At 28.9% G+C, this 16,848-nt stretch overlaps 1 protein-coding gene and 1 non-coding gene across 2 annotated transcripts in view; one reads left to right on the top strand and one right to left on the bottom strand.

The window, feature by feature from the left end:
• The first annotated feature begins 2,392 nt into the window (after positions 1 to 2,392).
• Positions 2,393 to 16,848, top strand: part of Miox (Myo-inositol oxygenase) — a 31,051-nt gene continuing 16,595 nt past the window's right edge. Inside the window, exons 1-4 of the mRNA XM_072523140.1 lie at positions 2,393 to 2,551; positions 7,307 to 7,490; positions 13,068 to 13,276; positions 15,318 to 15,454. Of these exons, the coding sequence (XP_072379241.1) occupies positions 2,540 to 2,551; positions 7,307 to 7,490; positions 13,068 to 13,276; positions 15,318 to 15,454 (542 nt within the window). The 5' untranslated portion in view covers positions 2,393 to 2,539. The remainder of the gene's footprint in view (positions 2,552 to 7,306; positions 7,491 to 13,067; positions 13,277 to 15,317; positions 15,455 to 16,848) is intronic.
• On the bottom strand, positions 10,696 to 10,767 carry TRNAP-UGG (transfer RNA proline (anticodon UGG)). Its single transcript has one exon. It is a non-coding gene; the product is annotated as a tRNA-Pro (tRNA).

Here is a 16,848-nt window from a genome sequence, read left to right as displayed (position 1 = left end):
TTTCCAATTTTTCTCAGAAACAAAGTTGACAGCAATTAAACTAAGTAGTTTCCCATAACGACGTTGGTTCTATTATGTATTTTATGTCTATTTAAGATATTTTATGTATGTCTAGTTTTAGCACCCTTAGATAATTATGCTATATATTATTATAATGTATGTGTCCATTGTGCTTTAGGGTTTAATATTTGCTTTTAACATGAAATATACAAAAATGTCTATAATTTATTATCTTACTGTGGATACTTTTGATTAACAAACTATAATATTATGATACTTTTATTTGTTAACATAATACAAGATTACTTACATACAATAATTTAAAAATATCCACAAGATGTGATTACCTAATATTTAAAGTTTTAAGCGTTTAAGAAAGCATATTATAAGGGAATCGTATGTCAAAAAGATGCAAAAATAAATATCGCAATAGTTTACATTCAAGATTACTTGTTATAAATTTATTGATATTATTTTAACACTTTATGTGACCTTTATATAATTTACGAGGACGATAGCGGCTCGTCAAATAACGAAAAATCATATACGCATTATAATATCTGATATATATGTTTTAAATATTGGTAATTTAAATTTAAATCTGGTGTAATAGTTTAATTACAACAATAGTTACGATTCTTTTTTAACGGGATCATTTGATAAGTAATGTGGAATATCCGCGGAACTGGGCCTCTTCTAAGGACGGTAATAATGGAACGAGAAAGCATGGAGATCCGAGCAGTATACTATAAATTAAACAGAATGTATTTCTGAACATAATTGAAATACCAACCATTTTAATAAAAACTATTGTACCAATATCAATTTAATAATACCTACCATATCCAATAAAAAAGTGTAAAAGAACATTTAAAAAAATATACCCATGTAGAAATCAGCTTAAACTTATTCAAAAATATTATTATGGATCCCGCAATGTCTTCTTCTTGTCGTGGTATGACTACTATCACTTATTATCGATTATTAAACATCACATTTACTGATCTATTCATTAATATAGTTTTGTTGACAATACGTCAAAATAAAGATTTTGTGATTCGCTATAACATTGTTTTGAAGTGCTGAGGTTTCTTTCCTAGCAGAACGAGGTTTTTCCAAAATTTTCCTTACATTAACACTCATATAGATAGCAGATCTAGTCCTTAATATTTTTACAGCTGGCTCATGTTGTATCCAACATATTCCAGCTTAAACCGCTTAATGCCCTGACTATTTTTTGGTCTTTTCCTAGTTTCAATCATACATCCTTAGTTCTGACTTCATCTACACAATTATTTTTTAATATATGTTGTAGCAATATCTCATCTCAGAGAATTTTTATGTTTGATATCTCGACATCTCTTTATAAGTTCTTGAATATTAACGAAGGCTTCTCCGGTTCTATGCAACCATACCACTTCTAAACGAAATTTTAAGCCATAATTTCCAATATATTATATATATATATATATATATATATATATATATATATATATATATATATATACATATATATATATATATATGTATATATATATATATAAATTCATATATATATATATATATATGAACTTTGATCAAATAAAAGGCAGATATCGAGCACAGTTTAATAATTAAATATTGCCCAAGTACTTTCGCTTCCTAGGGCATCATCAGGGGCATTTCGTCAATTTTGGCCTATCCAACAATCAAAGAATGACATAAACATAAAATTGTACATTACACTACACTACACAAGGACAAATAGATTAAAATTTTAAAAATAGGAGAAGCTAAATTGTAGTTGGCATCAGGAGAGAAAATCCTTTATCTTTCCTGATGCCTGATGATTTCTCTCGCCTATCTTTAAAATTTTAAACTGTTTGTCCTTGTGTAGTGTAGTGTAATGTACAATTTTATGTAAATGACATTCTTTGATTGTTGGATAGGCCAAAATTGACGAAATGCCCCTGAAGATGCCCTACGAAGCGAAAGTACTTGGGCAATATTTAATTATTAAGCTGTGCTCGATATCTGCTTTTTATTTGATCAAAGTTCATATATATATATATATATATATATATATATAATATATATATATATATAATATATATATATATATATGTAAGATTATATATAAATTAAATAAAGACTCTTAGAGCATTTTATAATAAATAAAGATAATAAATTAGATTTATAATAATAGTTCAATATATATATATTATTTATTTTGTAAATTATACTGATTTTAATAATAATATTATATATTATATAATATAATAATTTTATTGTGTCAATGGTCTTTGTAGCCGAGACACATTAATTTAAATAAAAAAAAATATGTAATTTAATACATTGTAAAAACATTAAATTTTAATTTCTTTATTAACGCGATATCGACGAACAGCTACTGTTTTAATGAATAAAAATCATTCTGCGAAGCGATTTTGAATTGTGCTAGGATTAATTGTTTTATTATATCTGAAAGTATTTAAGTATTATTGAACAATCTTACACTTTAGTTGCAGTTTAGTGCGCAGATTTTAAAAAAGTGTTAGAAATGAGAGTTCTTGTAAGTAATCCAAATTGTTTCTTTCCGATGTATGACAACAATTTTTCTGAATCATTCGTCTAAATACTATTATAAATTTTTTTATAAAATGAATTGTACAACTGTATATTCTGATATATCTTTAGTCATTTCATCACCATCATCATCAAATTCATCCTCACTTTCATGCACGTCATTATATTTTTTGTGATTTTGGTAGTGGATTTTGGTACTAGTATTGTGTCATGCCCATTTCCATTTTAAACTTACTATTCGTTACATGTTACATATTTTTGTTCTTCCTCGTAAAAATGAGTTTTCTTTTTTATCTATTGATATTATTTTATTTTTAAATCATATATTATTGTCCCTGATACCCTTAAGATATTAGCTAAACTTTGACATTAAATGGAAGAATTACAAAAGAAGCGACAACAATTAAGTCATCTAAGTATGAACTTATCATATATTAATCCAGATATCGTTGTCTTTTATCTGGTATTTGGTGTTATTTGGTATTAACTTGTCAGTTGTGAATGCTGTCTAGTTCTTTGTTTTCTTTAACCAACGTATTTTCAGCTTGCCTGTCCCTGTTTGCCTGTGAACTTGTTGATTTAGCCATATACCATAAACCTTCTATAATCCTTCCGAATTGTTTGATGGTCCTATTTGCTTATTTTGTTATCTTAAACTGGACTGGTAAAACAGGAATTAATTACTTACCCTTAATATCGGAATACCTTATAAGGAAATTACCCTTAATATCGTTTATCAGACTCTTGTTTGATATACAATCAATCCTAAGACGTAGTTATGCGTTTTTCGACAACTTAATCCTAAAAATGTATCTTCTTAGTTGTCTCTTCCCAATTTCATCCAGTAAAATTTTTCGATTACATCCATGAAGGCTCTAATCAAATCTTTATTGTTTCTTAAGCATGTAATGAGGTTTCCGGCTAGTTTTTTAGACAGACTGTTCTTCTTTTCTTTTCCGTAATTTCATTAGTAGCTTATTTTCTTATTTCTTAATTTTACCTATGTATCTTTTGTTATGTATTAATAATACTTCAGACAATATAATTTAACGTTTATTCAAGAACGACTAACAAGCATGGATTACCATGATTATCAAGACAATGACAACTGTCAAAATTACTTGACCATGTCCCTAGTTTCGTTAACGGGTATTAGTAATAGGGTACATATTATCCATATATTATAATCTTTTATTTATTCTACTGTTTATTCTCAGCTGATTGATAATTTTTCAAGTTATACGTGGACTATGCTATCCTAAATTATTCTGTAATAATATTTGGTCTGTTCACCCATTTGTCGGTGATGTTTGTCTTTTCGTTATAACGAGTCTTTGCTTAGATTCCTTTCTAATTTATTTTATTTTTCCAAAATATGTTGAAATGTCACAACTTGCATCAATTTAGCTTGACTTGGATACATTTTCGTATGGTAATCAAAACTCGTACACGTCACGTACCTATTGATATAGAAATATTGAAAAATGTATACTAGAATAAATAATTAGAACTGTTTTAAATATAGATATTATTCAAATTTTGAATATGTTGCCTATGTGAGTCCATTTCAAATATGTAAAAAGAGATAAGAATAAGACCTACTCACAATCAATTTATTCTACCACCAACGACTGGTTGGTGGTAAAATAAATATGAATTATGAATAAACATGAATTTAAATTAATTAAATAAATATTACTTACATTCCGATACAAGGATTATTATTAAATGTTTGAGAAAACATAGTTTAGAAAATCCGTAATGATAAACTGGTGACAGGTGATCATCAGGTCACCAGGTTAGGAATGTAAGTAGTATGTAAATTGTTTGTTGAAAATTAAACGTGGTGTTATATTATTTAAAAGTTATTTATATTTGTTAAAGAAGTACATTTTAAAATATGTGTTATTTATTGAAATTATTTATTTAGAACAGACAGCGCTGTAACAAGGTAGAATAATGTAGATGTTCTATTTTTAATTTATTCGAAAACCTAGGAATTGGGATAAGAAGAATATCATGGTTAAAAAAAATGAGGAAATGGTTCTTCACAACAACTAATCTATTTAAAGCATCAGTTAAAAAAATATATAGCCAGAATGATATGATATTCGAAACGAATAGACACCAAAAGAAGAAGAAGAATTTTTGATGTAAGTTTGGGTGAGCAATTACTTCAAATTGTATTTATCAAGTTAATGAAGATCCAATTTTGATCTGTATTTGGGCAGAAAGAAATTATTGTTATGTCATGAAAATTCAAAAATTAAAATTAAAAAAGGACACATTCAAAAGACAAAACAAACATTTAATTTAAAAAAGGGGATACTTTGTAGCATTACATCACTTGTATCAAGGGGAATTGTCAAAGAGGAATAGTTGTAGGTTATCGTATGACAGTTCTTCTTCTCTTTTATTGGTATTGTAAATAAGGTCAAACAACTATATGGTTTGAAGTAAACATAAACATTTCATATTATAGTGAGTAAATATTTTTATAATGACTATTCACACTAAATGAACATTATATTCCTGTAGTGTTCATTTAACTGCTTATTCATTAATCCACTTCTGTCGTATATAGTGATGTATATATATATATATATATATATATATATATATATATATATATATATATATTATGTATATATATATATATATTGTATTATGTATATATATATATATATATATATATATATATATATATATTATCTGAATCTTCTTGGTTTTCGGTCTGTGGATTAACAGAACACTTTATTGTTGTTTAAACGTTTCGACCAATTGCCATTTTCAATGAAAACTATATTATATACCATAACTTCGAGTATATACATGTTATACTATTGGTATCGAAAACTAAAATGACACAGAAACAGGCGAATTCCTAAAGAATATTGGCGCATGTGGTTTATTACTATATAAGATGTAAGCTCTGCCAGTGATGCAGTAAATGCAATAAACTGAGATGGCTGGGACTCATAGAAGGGAAAATGACCTGCTGATTAAGAAGGTCAGCAGATGGAAGCCAGAAACTGAAATATCAAGGGAAAGACCTAGAGAAAGATGGGAAGACCAGCTCATGAGAGAAATCAAAATCCTAAAAGTGGGAAACTGAACGGAGCTATGCACAGATCGAAAACGGTGGAAGAAAATTGTGACGAAAGCCAAGTCATACAACAAACTTTAATAATACATCCGAAAAATGCGAAGCGAATCAAAGAGCTCCAAGTAAGAGTGGCAAACATTCTATCAGAAATGCAAGGCCTTGATCATGATGAATTGTCTAACGGAGTGTTACAATCCTCTTATTAAACAAAATCATTGCATTTAAAAATCATTCTACCAGCAATCCTAAAACCAAAACCTTACAGAATATTACCTCAAACAATAACAATAATAATCCTGTCACTAGAGATAAGAACTTTATATCATTGCCACATATTAATGGTATTTCCGCACGTCTCAAAAAAGCTATCTAGGTATAACATAAATGTTACCTAATATGCCATTCTCTATAAAACGAATTTACCGAAATTTGATTTCCAGAAAAAAGAAGTACATATTTTCAAATATTTTAACAGGCTCTATGTAGTGTATACAAAATTTGTGATTGACATGGGAAGATAAAATTGTTTAGCACTGATGGTTGGTGTTGATGTACTGGAAGTACAGGAGAAGAAAACAAGGTAATATTTGTTTCTGAGGTGGTTCTTTTCAGTTTTTTATTTATTTTTTTTTATATTATTTCGAATAGAGGGCAGTTACCTCCTATAAAGAGGAATTAAGCTATAGGACTGGGAAACCATAAAAAACAATTACCCCTGTGCATGGGCAAGATTTAAGTAAGAAATTTAACTAAATAAGGTAAAAAGGTGAAGTTTTCTTCAGAATTACTATGTATTTATTAGGAATTTAGTTGTTGGCAGAAGTCAGCAATTTAGTGGAAATATATGGAAGTTTTTTCATTGACTGTCTGGTCTTCAGCTACGGCTCACAGCATCAAAGACGATATGAGAGGAGAAATAGAAGTGTGTTGGTATCGTTCTGCTCAACCACAGATAATATTCCTCAAATATATGCGCTATTTGGGTCCGTCGTGCTCCTCCCGAGATCTTCGTTATCCCAAGAAATATTTTGTTTGCCTGGCACGAGTTTTATGTTTCGTAGTATTGAGTATCAATCCTGTTTAGATGCTTCTTTATGAAGTGGTTCCTCCTTTGTTCCGTTCAACTAGTATTTGAACTACCTTTTCTTGTTCCAATATAAACTAAATCATAATTACAGTGAATGAGGTAAATAACGGTTATCTTGAATCTTTTCACGATCTTAAACTTTTTTGTATCGCCTTCATTATTTTGAACATAAACTTAGACATTATGTTTTGCTAAGATTTTGTCATGTTTATATGTCGTTTTTCTCCCTTCCTCACACTCACTCATCATTTGATAATATCTGCCACAGTTTCAGATAAAACAAGAAGAACAAGCAATTCCGGAACACCGTCTATAAGTTCCGATAAGAGTGTGTATGTGCATTATGTAAGATTAATTTATTTTTTTAAATCCTTGAATATTAATAAAACTTATAAAAAGAACAATAATAAAGTTTGTAATTTAAAATTAAAGTAAAATACGTTTTACTAACACTTAAAAAACGTTATTTGGCAAAACATATAAATGTTTATTTTCGAAGGCGACACAAACAACGAATTTACACACTAATTTTAACTGTTTGTTTATAGAACGAAACTGGACCTGTAAACATCATCGATCCCTCTGAATTACTCAGGCCTGAGCCAAAATTCGCCAAAAAACCTGTTGGTCAGTTCAGAGATTACACGATCGACGAAAATGATCCTATTAAAGAACGTGTTAGGAAAACATATGAGCTAATGCACACTAATCAAACAGTTGACTTTGTTAAAGGTAATATTGAAATTAATATTTACATTTTTTAATAATTAGTTAATTATCAAAATATGTAGTATTAAGCAAAGAAATTTGTGAATTATTTTTATTGAATCCATTGCATCAAACAATCTGATTGAATGCAAATGTTCGCCATTCTTTAAACATATGAATATATGCTTGCTAAATAATTGTTTTAATATAGAAAAGAAATAATTTTCATTTGGCAAGTTTTTTTGTTGGCATGAATGCTTTTATAAATACACGAATTCTTTTCTTTTGTTTTAGATAAATTTACTCCATAAATATTAGAATATTAAAGGAAAATAACGATGAGTAATTGCATAAATTAATAACTTTAATCAATTTAAAAAGGGAATAATTAATCGTTGGTTTAGTTAAAAAAAAATTGGTATAAACATTTCAAACAAAAATTCGACAATACGTCCTTTGATCAATCATATGAGTTGTTATTCTAAATAAGGAGATAAAGAAGAATGGAAAGTATCCAAATATTTATACAATAATTCTAACAACATCTGGCGTCTTTCAGTAAAACCTCTTAAAGACATCAAAGACCTGGGACTTAATGAAATAATATTTGTGCAAGACAATGCAAAAAACGGCACTGTGCGCTATGTCCTGATGCGTTATAAAAATTTTTAGAGATACTCCGGCATATCAGGTTAACTAGGGCACGAAAACACAGAAAACCAGAACTCAAACTTTGTGATACTATAGGTCTCTGGGATGTGTGAATTTCACTCTAAGAAAAAATTTATATATTATTCAGAATATTAGATGATTAGATTTATTATGTTCTATTCCAACTAACGCGCAGTGTAATTATAATAGAATAATTTTGCAAAATTGGCATGGAATAGAGTATACCAAATCTATTTCTATATTATTTTAGTAAAAATGAAAAATAAAACGAAAAGCAGATCGAAGTAAAGTGGCATTACAAATGAAAAGATCGTTGGACAAATGTTTAACTGGAGATGGAGAACAATTAGTACAATCGTCGTCATTTTCAGAAATTTCATCTGCTTAAACTCCAAAAACATCATTTGTGTCCGAAACTATTCTGCAAAAAGACCAGCAGGAACAACCAAGTAATTCCGATCGTGAAGGTGAAACAAAAGGAAAGGGGTCAAAACAAATCACAAGAAAATTAACTATTACCTCCTTCGTCAGAAGAATTAATAGCTGGGAAAAAGTTCAAAGAGATTGGAGGGCTTATACTGAAACCAACAACCTATTGTAATGTTATCTCTGTAAATTATTTTTCAAGCAGACAAGGCTAATAATAGATGGAACGAATGATTGGAAAAATAAACAAAAAAAATTCTCATGAAATCTCCATGACCTCATTAACTCCATTTTAATTTTTATAGCAAGATCTAAACTTACCGGACGTATTGACACTTAATTAGAAAAACAAATGATAAATGAAAAAAATAATGAAGGGAAGCACATACACGTGTGGTAGCGACAATCAAATTTATTTTTTCATACTCTTCAACGTTTGGTAATAAAAATAAAGTGTTTTTAGTGACAATAACGGTAATTATTATATAGCTGCTTTGGAATACTTATCCGAGTTCGATCCATATTTGCAGGAACACATGAAAACTATTTGTCGTCTACAATATGTGATGAATTTATTTCTATTATATCGAAATACTTACAAGTAACAATAGTGAACGAAATAAAGCAAGCCAAATTTTACTCTCTAATTATTATTGATTCAACACCTATTATATCTTACGTATCTTGCGTTTAATATAGTCTTACGTGAACATAAGCGACTCTATTCCAGAATGAAACAACATATTTTTTCTGCCTATTTTATACCATGCTCAAATCATTCATGAAATTTAATTGGAAAAGTTGTCGCCGAAATTCGCATGGACATGACCACTTTTATCAATATATTTCAGGAATTGAACGTATTTTTTTTTCAAGTTGCACATAGGCGGAATGCATTACAAAAAATTTGTAAGAACGAAGACTTGGGTATTAAACCTATTTGTGACACCTCTACTGTCTACTCGTTCCAATACTGTGAAATCCTTAAACAAAAATTATGAAGAAATTAAACATTGTTTACGACATCTTTCCTTAAATAAAGATGAAAGGCCAGTAACAAGGTCCGGAGATGCCAGTTTACATAAAAAAAAAATTTGATACATTTGAGTACGTACTGTTATTTGAGACGTACATTTTAGAGATATAAATACTTTAACAAAACTCTTCAACAAAAAAAAAGAATCTTTAAATACAGCAAATTTAATATATGATTTATTGATAATACAAGCTGTTAGAGATGATTTTGACAACGATTTAGAAAAACAAGCAGAAAACGTTAAAGATATTGCAAATACTAATGATGAAAGCGGCAGAAAATACGAAAACTATTTCATGATAAAATTTCAGAACATGAAATATGATTCAGTGACAAAGAACATTTTAAAGTTAATATTTTTTTTGTTGTATGCGAGTCTTCAATTAGCAACATTAAAAAATAACTGACGAATAAAAAACTATTAACAATAAATTCAAAACAATGTTTCATGATAGTCATGTTAGTAACTCTTCAATAGAGGAATTGAAATATTATGAACAAGATTTAAACATAACTGAAAAATGAAGTATTACAATTAAAACGTTTTCAACCGTTCATATGTAACCATTCCAAAAAGTATTGCAAGCTGTGAACGATCATTATCGGTAATAGCCAGAATAAAAATTTTTGTAAGATCCACCTTAGGCCAACAAAAATTAAGTAGTTTAACACTACTTTATATAGAAAAAGAGTTATTAAATAACTCAATTAATTATGACAAACTAACTGATGATTTTGCAGAATTAAAAGTGAAAAAAAAGGCAATATAAATCTGGGTACATTTTCCAAAGTAATATTGTTTGTTTTAATAAATAATTATGTTTACGTTTATTTAATTTAATAAATATTTTTTATCTAATTTTTTTTCTTGGAATCCGATAATTAAATAGAAGTACATACTATATGCTTTGAGATCAAACTACCAAACGCAAAGTAGGTCTCGTGACTCAAAAATAGTTCTAAAATTACAATGTTACCTACGGCCCGTTTCAGCGTTAGTCCGCCACTGAATAGAAATAATAAAGTAATAATATAGTAAATAGAATTTGTCGAATAAAAGAAAATTAATGAAAATGTCAAAAAAAAACAAAAAGTGGGCTCAGCCGGGATTTGAACCCGGGACCTCTCGCACCCAAAGCGAGAATCATACCCCTAGACCACTGAGCCTCAGTGCCGTCCGATTAAAAAATAAACAATATAAATAGTTTGGCCAGGTTTTAAAACTACATACTTTTTTGTTGCACGTCTAATTATTTAAATCATTGTTTACATAAAATTCAGCCACAATTATTGGTTATAATACACACATCTTCCCAGAATTTTTATAATAATCTTTGTGAGAACAAAAATTTTTATTAAAAATCCTTTATAAAAGGTATATAATTTAAAAACCCAATCGGGTTATATCACAAAACGTTTTCGGAATCCATATTCCATCATCAGTGCACTAGGTATACATGTATTGAGCCACTAAATATGTGGTAAAAACCCGTTAAAAATTGTTTGTTTATATTTAGTTTACATTAGTTGCTTTCATCAAGTCCTCGTAGACACATCGTCGCAGGACCAGCAACTTCACGTGGAGTCATACGTCGCCATGTTACCAAATCCACTGGTAACTTTAACATCATAATATTTAATACCATATAATGTCACATATATCTATATCGTTAAAAGATGACCCCTTTAGAATAAAAATCGACCTGTTTTAGGATTTTCAGAAAGTCTAATGAATATTGTATTTTAATAATATATATTGAATATTGAAACAGACCTTTTATTTCGACTTCATCTGTAGGTCTACCATCTCTGTTTTTTTTTGTGTAGTTGTTTGTTATTTGTTCAATATATTTATTCGTTTTTACTATAATAATTATATTTAGTAATTCCTCTGGAAAAAACAGGTTTCCAAAATAGAAGTTAATTGTTTTGCGAAATTAGCTACGCTAGGCAATTTCACAGTAATATTCGATTTTATGGTACAAACCAGTTTACTGGAACAATTTTTAATTCACTTTGATATTTTATCACGTCTGGTATAATTCTTGTTTCTGGTATTTCTATTTCTACATCATCGTCGCTAGAATTTTCTTCTTGTTCCGTATCAGGTGTCCTCTTCACGTATCTCAATTTTATCTTATTCATCTCAGCATCTTCAAACTATACATTAGAATATATTTCATCAAAATATCGCTGTAAACGTTCGCATTTCTTTGGGTAATTCAGTGTTATTTTCTAAATTAAATTCACTAACTTAAAAACAAAAAACCTCTCTTTGTAAATATCAATCAACGAGTAAAACGACGATTGGTAGATCGCCTAGTGCCAGGGTGCGTTACTATACATATACACATAGCGGTAAATTCAAAAGGCACGTAAAATTACCTAGGATTGTAAACTCATTTTATTGTATACTATTTGGGTTTTCTTGTTATGTTGAGGTTATATTTATTTTCTATTAGAGCAAAATGCCAAAGTGGTTAAAAAAAAATTAAAGAATAAAATATAGAATAAAATCTTTATAAAAATGTTACAAGAAATGTTGTATGTGTTACAAGAAATAATAATAATACAAGCAAAGTGTAGTATAATTTAGTGTTCTTAATGTTGTGACAAGAACTTGTCGGTATTTAAATAATTGTTTTGTTATTCTAACGTCATGTGAATATAACGTTCGATGTGAATACAAGCTTGGTTTTGGTCTTCTTACCTGGTCGTGGTAAAAATAAACTTGGAACGGCTGTTCTCTTAATGCCCCTATGTGCTCCTCTCTTTAAAATGGCTAGCGCATACACGAAAATTGTTGTAGTTTCTGTTGCAGCATTATCTAATTCAGGGCACTTAACAGCATTCACTCATTTATCAAACATATCCATATATCTTCGTGGACTTCGAAAGCGGTATTGTTTGTTAGTAGTATCCATGTAATCTGGACCACAAAATATTTTTTTGGTCAGTTTTTCATGTTTCCATTGTTATTCCATGTACTTAATGTGTTCGATTCCATAATTAAAAATCATCTAAAATCGTACCTTTTTGCACTATTTTAGTTATTCTTATTTATTTCAGTACTAATGTTTCAAGAAGGTACTATAAACCGTGGCGCAGTAATTTAGCCAATGTTTGAATTATATGAAAATTTCTAAGAGCAGGGTATGACAGACTAGGCGCGACCGGTGCAGGGTTAAATCAAAAATATTCAAAAATTTGGAGTTTTGTCACTAGTCTTTATGAACAGAAACTGTATTTTTAGTTTTTCTTTTGTATATAATATATTTTTCTGTGTGATTTATATATCTACTATATATAAAAGTACGCTATAATAGTTTTTCTTCCTAGTTTCTTTTTCTAGTTTCTATCAAATTTTTAGATATTATGGTAGTGTTATAATATTATAATTTTGATTTTTTATATGTATTACATTTTTGTTTCGTACTAAGAAATTTTATAATTTTTTTTCTTTTTAGACAAACTTGAGAAATGGACCAAATTCGATCACCTGAAATACTCAATGAAAGAAGCTCTTATAAAATTAAACGATTTGGTAGACGAAAGTGATCCCGATGTTGACATTCCTAATATAGTTCACGCTTTCCAAACAGCAGAAAGAATCAGAAAAGATTATCCAGACGATGATTGGTTTCAACTTACAGGATTAATCCACGATGCCGGAAAAGTAAGTAATATACAGATTTACTACTCAATTTAATATTAAATATTCTGTTAATGGAGCAATATTTAGAAATATTGTTTTTGATGAACGACAAATTTTTAATTATGAGCAGTCACTTATATTACATTCAAAATACGAGAAAATATAATTAGTAATAGAACTGGAAATTTTACAAAATTGGTTAAGACCTTAGATATATACAAATTTGACAAAATAAACTACAGAAAGAGCCGCCAGAAAGAACCAAATGAAAAAATATCAGAGAACGAACGAAAAACTCTATTATAATGTACAATACCGATTATGGGTTAAGACCAAAACGTAAGGAAAATGGTTAAAAGCTTAGCAAAATATAAACCCTAGAAAAAGAAGAAGCAGTAAAAAATTAGTTTGGTAATAATGATGTAGTCAACCGTAATGTTAACGATTATATTTAATAATATTGATGCTGTTGATAGTGTAACGTACAAACCTTGGTGATAGTTGAGGAACATAAAATGAATGAGGCCGCGTTGCTTAGAATGGCATGATATGTGGGCTTGGTTGAACAAAAATGAAAAAGAAAAAAAATTAGGGAGATGGTAGCTACCAGAGCTAAACCAGAAATATGGGATATACAATACAAAGAAAAATCATAAATAATTTACCAACAAGGTAAGAAAACAGGTTATAAAAGAAATTAATGAAAAGGGACAGAAAATAAGTTAAAAATTTGGCCAAAAAGAGCGCTACTTTTTTTTTGTGTGAGACTAAGAAACCTCAAAACCAAAATATATTTATATAAACAAATAGCTATAAACAATAACCAAAATACATATATAGACAAATAAATAGCATTAATCACAATTAACTCATATGTTCGCTTAGCAAACATGTTAACAAATATTTGTTGGTGCTCAAAGAGAAAAGAAGATTGTTGCAGAAGTGTCCATTACAAGCTAATAGCTTCTTACTTACATCTTTATAGAAAATTTATTATAAATTTATCTCAATGGAAAAAATAATATTATCTCCTCAAAAAATTGAAAATTGAAAATTTATCTTTGCCAATATTATACCACCATATGTAGTTTTTAGTTCTTAACCTACATAAAAAATTTAGTGTTTAGTATACAAAAAAACAATAGTATCAAAACATACAAAATAACGGAATGTACTCCTTTCAAAAACACGAACACTACACTACACTGGGTACATTAAATGTTGAAGAAAAATATAAATGATAACAGGTGTTTTCTCCTATACAGATCACCATCATTGAAATATTCAGCATAGTTATTTAATCCGTAAGTTGTAGGCGTGTTTTTCTATGCCTACTGCAATTGGGTATGAACTATTTTGCACTAAATTAATCTTTATTTTTGACTTACCTCATTCTATTTTATTAAATACATACTGTCGAACCACAAATTGGGGATGCGCTACAGCCCCAAAGATACTTTTGGCTTTTAAAAATTACTTAAACTATACTCAGAATAATAAACAAAGGCCCTTTTACCGGCTAAAGAGCCGATAAAGGAGGTATGCCTTTGAATTCAACCTTTTTCTTGAGGCTCCCATTACTGAATGATACCAATTCCCACAAATGTATGGTTTTTGCCAGTAAAACAAATCTCGTGATCTAATTTATCTAGCACAGCGATTGGTCGAATTCATAGGAATATTCTAGAGCGTTCGGTAATTTGTTAGCAGTCACAAATTGTGCTTATCTGTTAAATGCAATACTAACAGTGAAAACTATTTACCGAGAAGCAATTTCAGAGCAATTATACGTCTCTCCATTCGGGATTCAAATGTTTATGATAAAATAACGTTCGAATATATAAGTGAAAGATGCAGAATTACACATTATACAGGCTCGCATAAAAGTTACTGCTTTCTGAATTAAATTTAATTTGAACTACGTGAATTAAAATTTTTATAAATTTTTTCTTTGAATCGTTACAATAGTGATGATGATGTTGATGATCATTTAATATTAGTTTAATATTTTTTTTAGTTTTAATATTAATTTAAGTTTTAAAATTTTATTATGTTTCTTTAGGTTTTGGCCTTTTTTGACGAACCCCAGTGGTGTGTTGTTGGGGATACTTTTGTAGTCGGAGCTGAATGGGGCGACAATATTGTTTATAGAGAGACATCTTTTAATAACAATGTAGATGGTAAAAATCCGAAATACAAGTAAGTCCTTAAAAGTACTTGTTTTATAAAAAGTTGACTCATTGATTCAGCCTAAACTTACTGAATAAAAATATTTTTTTAATAAAACAATGAAAATAACAGTTTTTCCAAACGTTAAAAAATAGATTAATCAATTACCGAATAATATATTGTTTAAACATTTTTTAACTCAAAACAGCTAATTAAAGTAAGTATTTTAACACGTGAAATTCCACACGATACCGATAGATACTATCTTGTTCTTTTTTTACGTTAATAACAAAAGAAACTAATTCCTCTCATAATTTAATTTAATTTTCTATCTTTTAATTTTATTTCAAGTATAGACCTTTTCATTTTTCTCCTCTGCTTAAGAACTGGTAATACGCATATGTTTTAGAACTAATTGGAGTATCGTAATTGGCATTCTAAATATTTTCCTAAAAATTTTACACGTTTCTATGTATGTCCTTATTGCTTGTCCTAAATAGGTATATTTCTCGACCAATTCTATTTCTTTTCCATTAATTTAAAAAACCCATATAAATCGAATTTTTATGTACGTAACATTTAGCTGGCTTCACCTAGGTCATCTGTAATTAATACTATGTGTTTAAAACTTTAGTCAGTTAGACTTTAGTTATATATTTCAATTGCTTATTTTCGTTGTCCTATACTGTTGCACAGAGTTAAGTCGTGGACTCTCACAGACGCTACCTGCAAGAAAATTGAGGCTTTCAAAATGTGACTTTTTAGTCGAATCCTGAAGATATTCTATACCGACCACGTTACTAACAAGGACGTTTTATTAAGAATTCAAAACACAGTTGTGTGCTGGCATCGATAGTGTCCACATCAATTAAGTGCTAATTAGTTTTCAATTTCTAAGCAGTTAAAGTTTAGTTTTTTAAATAGTAAGGAATAATAAAACAAGGTAGGATTGTTCTTTATATTTAAAAATGGATGATTCTTCGGGTGGCGAAAAGCCACCCCCTGATAAAGGTGAAAATATGGAGGCAGTAAGTGCCCGTTTTGATTTAAATAATAGGTATAAATCCTCTGATAAAGGCCCGTTTTTTGTTTTTGTCGAGTCCATCGACCCAAATATTAAACGTTTATCACCAGTCCGAGTAGGTCATTATTTATTCATTAATAACTTTTTTAAGAAAGATGTTGTCGATATTAAACTCGTCGGTAGAAATAAAGTGAAAGTAATTTTTAATTCTTACACTTGTGCAAATAGTTTAGTCAATCACGACATAATTATTTCTAACAAATTTATTGCTTACATTCCGAATTTTTTTAATCACAAAAAAGGAATAATTAGACAAGTTGATACTTTTTTGGACGAAAATTATATGATGAATAATATTATTTCCGACCAAAAAATAACCGAGGTAAGACGTATGAAAAGA

This window comes from Diabrotica undecimpunctata, chromosome 2, assembly GCF_040954645.1.
Source record: "Diabrotica undecimpunctata isolate CICGRU chromosome 2, icDiaUnde3, whole genome shotgun sequence".
NCBI classification, from domain to species: domain Eukaryota; kingdom Metazoa; phylum Arthropoda; class Insecta; order Coleoptera; family Chrysomelidae; genus Diabrotica; species Diabrotica undecimpunctata.
Note: the sequence above shows the minus strand (reverse complement) of the source record. Positions and strands in the feature narration are given on the sequence as shown.